At 41.2% G+C, this 4,455-nt stretch overlaps 1 protein-coding gene across 1 annotated transcript in view; it reads right to left on the bottom strand.

Moving 5' to 3' along the window:
• Window positions 1–4,455, bottom strand: part of SARC_10358 (coatomer subunit beta') — a gene marked incomplete at its 5' end in the record, with an annotated part of 12,534 nt that overhangs the window by 2,720 nt on the left and 5,359 nt on the right. Inside the window, 7 exons of the mRNA XM_014295604.1 lie at window positions 509–645; window positions 773–975; window positions 1,486–1,612; window positions 2,097–2,176; window positions 2,649–2,799; window positions 3,057–3,245; window positions 3,953–4,293. Of these exons, the coding sequence (XP_014151079.1) occupies window positions 509–645; window positions 773–975; window positions 1,486–1,612; window positions 2,097–2,176; window positions 2,649–2,799; window positions 3,057–3,245; window positions 3,953–4,293 (1,228 nt within the window). The remainder of the gene's footprint in view (window positions 1–508; window positions 646–772; window positions 976–1,485; window positions 1,613–2,096; window positions 2,177–2,648; window positions 2,800–3,056; window positions 3,246–3,952; window positions 4,294–4,455) is intronic.

Below are 4,455 nucleotides of genomic sequence, written 5' to 3' on the forward strand. Positions count from 1 at the left end.
GAGAGAGAGAGAGAGAGGAGAGAGAGAGAGAGGCGGGTGAGTAGGTAGAGTAAGGATGGAGTGATCCAATAGGTAGAAGAGGATTGATAATGTATGCGTGTATAGGTTGATGTAGTAGGTATAGTATATAAGTATCCTTGATGTGAGAATAACCACAAACATTAATTTTTCTTTTTGTTTTCGGGAGGGGGGGGAGGCAAGCCCAAACGACAGAATATGAAACATCTGATCCGAAGTGCGGTACGGACGTTTTTACAGAGTTTTAAGGTTTGGGGTTTAGGTGTGTACTACAGGACGCGATGCAGCGATAGACTCTTTTTAAAGATATTTTCTGTGTATATGCATCAACGCACATGAATTTAAATTTGAACTGGACTTTGAATATCGATCCCCAGGACGTGTCATATATATATATATATATATATATATATACGTATGCATACATATATACATACATACATAGGGTTATAGGGTTTATATATATATATACATACATATATTATAGTACCTTCGTTCAGCCTGGATGGCCAAGTCTATATCCGGGAACAGGTTGCCGTATTCCCCGGGTGAGGCTAAGCTGGCTGCCATACCTGGCTTGCCCTTCGCCTCCAAACTCTCCTTCCACAGCACCACAAGATCATCCACCTGAGATGTGAGAAGGAATAGCAACAGACCGTTAGCAAGTATACAATCGATACCCATCCCTGGTATTTCAAACTACATACGTACAGACGCACATTTGAGTCGCTGTCTCAACCGTTAACACCCACACCTTCGATGGCAGATATGTTCTCGCGAAGAAGCACGCCTCGGGCAGGCGGTTGGTGACCACGAGAAGATCCAAACACTCCTCCAAACGCTGCAGAAGGAACAGACACACAAAGGTGATGTGGTTCTGCTCCTCTTCCTGGCACTTCTTGGCCAGGATGGTGAGTCCCTCGGGATTGCCAGAGGTAGTGAACAGAAGCAGCAAGCCTGAAGGTGTGATGGGATGTGATGGGTGTGTCTGGTAGTGAGGATGTGTGAACGTCGACGGTAGACACTGTGAAGTACAGGATGTGATATTCACATACACAGATGCACAGATGTACAGACTACACACAAAAACAGATACAACATACACATATATGGCTCACCTCTCGGGATTGCCAGATGTGGTGAACATATGCTGCAAGATAGAATGCTCTGAAGGTGTATGTGTGTGTCAGGTATTGGGAAGGCGTGGTGGTCGTGGATGTGTATTGCCATGTATGGGTTGTGATATTGACAAAGTTACACAGACCAACGCATGTACAGGTGTAGTAATAATACGTCTATCACTAGTGGGTACATATATATATATATATCCATACTTACATGACTATACATACTTACATACTTCCGTACATATATACATATATATATACATACATACATGAATTTATACATACATACATACATACATACATACATAATGAATAAAAGAACATGGTATATGATACATACCAGGGTAATCTTTTGCGGCCATCATGCTTTTCTGAGCCAGATCGAACTCCCAACAGCTCAGCGCTAGATCCGCCACCTGTTTCCATCGCAACGGACTGTCCACCTCCTGTGCAATCTCGTGCACAAGCTATATAAACAGAACAGGGACATATAAATAGAACAGTGTTATATAAATAGAACAGGGACATATATATAGAACAGTGTTATATAAATAGAACAGCAGTAGGTAAATACGAGACATCGTGCACACGAATTATATATAGAATCATCAGAACAGCGCGAACATCGCATGCACTTGGTATCAGCTGCATGCCGATGAATATCGGAACGTACGAAGACATCAATACAAGAGAGTCCATGGTCCAATAATTTAGGGCGGGGTCAGGTGCAATGCCCTGTACATCTACAAACAGGACAGGATAGGACGAAGATCCGATTGCGGGTGCCCTCGACTATCGTCACTATGCGACTAATCGAAATGATTCTACTAACGCAAACACATAAATGTACTACACAACGCAAACACATAACTGTGCCATTCAACGCAATCACATAACTGTGCTATATTTAGCAAGCCAGCTATGCATGCACTCTAGCTTATCGGACAATACCTTCATATTCTTGAGCGTCATAGCCAACTCGAACTTGTGGTCTATATCTGTAGACACCTGCAGTGCTTGCTCCTTGAACCCTGGACAAAGAAGGTGTTTCAAGCGATCGTGTCAATATACATACATATACATATACATACACATATACATATACACACACATATATATATATATATATATAATTCTATTTGGAAGCAGAAATATATCAACATAATAAACCCTCCGAAACAGATCCTGAGTATACTACTCATTTATTTTGAAGAGGACAGATAATAACGGCTCACGCACACAAAGACATATAGAACCTAAAACCCTGAAACAAAGATATATGCACATATAAACACCTTCAGCGTACAAGCATACTCTTACATTGCATTGGATTTTCTAAATCCTCATTCAAACACACGTCTCTGTGAATCTACTAGAGCCTAACCATTCATACGCTATACACCAACCACACATTCTTATGCTTGTAGCATACATAAAAGTACATACTATCTGACTTACTTTTAAATGATACACATACATACATACTTACATACATGTACATACCTTGCTTCTCCAAGAAGCGGGCAACACGCGTGCGTTCGCCTTCGGGGATCTGGGACATAAGCCCATCAGCCGTCGCGAAGTCTCGGCGCATGACTAATGTCTGATACTCCAACACAGTTAAAGATATCGCATAACTGACTGGTTGCAAATCCTGAGTGTGCACAAGTTGGGAGTATATGAGAGTGATTATATATATATATATATATATATGTATACGCGGTTGTGTTTAGGAAAGTATTCCGACAGGTATATAGGTCGGCCCAAGTGATACACTTTTACTATCTCACCACCCGCAAAGTAAAGACTACAATATATCAATCAACACACGCACAATATATATATATATATATATATAATCCTCATATGTATATAAACATATCAAGACTTCCTCCGTCAAAGCATACGCACCTTGTCGACCAGATACACGCGGTTGTCCTTGGGAATGTATCCCAACAGGTACATAGGACGGTCTAAGTGGGACACTGTCACTATCTCGCCACCCACGTAGTAGTTGAGGCGATTGACGCTGTTAGTAAACAGGAAGCAATCACCCACCCAGCAGGCGGTTCTGATGTCATCGGCAATCTCACCTAGTACCTATAGACAGGGGTTTGGAGTGTGCAAGGGGAGAAGTGGATATTTTGTGTATATATGTGATATGCTTACCGTATAATTATTATAAGAATACGCCCGAAGTAAAGATATAAACAGAGTACAGGGGACGACAGGAAGAAAGTAATTACTAAGACCATATGTATATGGAGAAGATGCTAAAGGTATATGTAGGTATAAAAACAATGCGGGGTAGATACATTCGTAAGAAATATGCACAGTGTAAGTATAGTGAGTAGTATGAACAGTGCGAGCTATAGAGGAGATGACTGGCCAGACAATACACGGCTTATGGATTTATACAGAAGATAGGGTGCATGATATAAATAGCGTAATGATAGGAGTGCACATGGGCAGCCTATGTGTATGTAGAAGATACGTTAAGTATATATATATATATACATATACATACATATATATATGTAATGCCAGTATCTAACCCACGCAATATATACAAACATAAAATTTAGCAACAACAATTCGGCACAAAGCCACGCGTGAAACAAGTTGCATCCTAAAAGGTTCCGGGACTACATACAAACATAAAACAAACATAAAAGCATCTCTGTATGCACACACACACACATGCACAACGTAAAGAAACATCTCTCCAGCTACGTAGTTGTATACAGCAAGTACTTTTGGCTACACATCCGCGCACAACACACGCCCTATCACCTCGACTCACACACCTCAAACGCCGTCTCGATACCCTCATCTTGAATCACCTCACCACTCTCTCTGAACTCCGCCACCGCCGACTCGCTGAAGCGCAGGATGAAGTAGCTGTCTTCTGTGCAGATAGCCACCAGATCATTCTCTGACCAGTACACAGCCTTGGGCACAATCTCTATGCGCCGTACCAGGTCTCCGGATTCCCAGTCGTAGAAGGCGAGGGAGTTGGACGAACGCACACCCAGCAGATGACCACCGAAGATACCCTCAGCGCTGAAGTCAGGCTTGATGATGGACCGTTCTTTGAAGTTCTTGTATACTTTGATCTTGGAGGAGCTCTCGCGCACGGCATATACACCTGGGCGGGTGATGAGTTTGAGTGTGTAAGTGATATACATAGACACATATATATTTTATATATATAAATATAAATATAAATACAAATATATATATATATATAGATGGATATATATATATATAGATGGATATATATATATATAGAGTGGATATATATATATAG

Source organism: Sphaeroforma arctica, assembly GCF_001186125.1.
Source record: "Sphaeroforma arctica JP610 unplaced genomic scaffold supercont1.1219, whole genome shotgun sequence".
Classification (NCBI taxonomy): domain Eukaryota; class Ichthyosporea; order Ichthyophonida; genus Sphaeroforma; species Sphaeroforma arctica.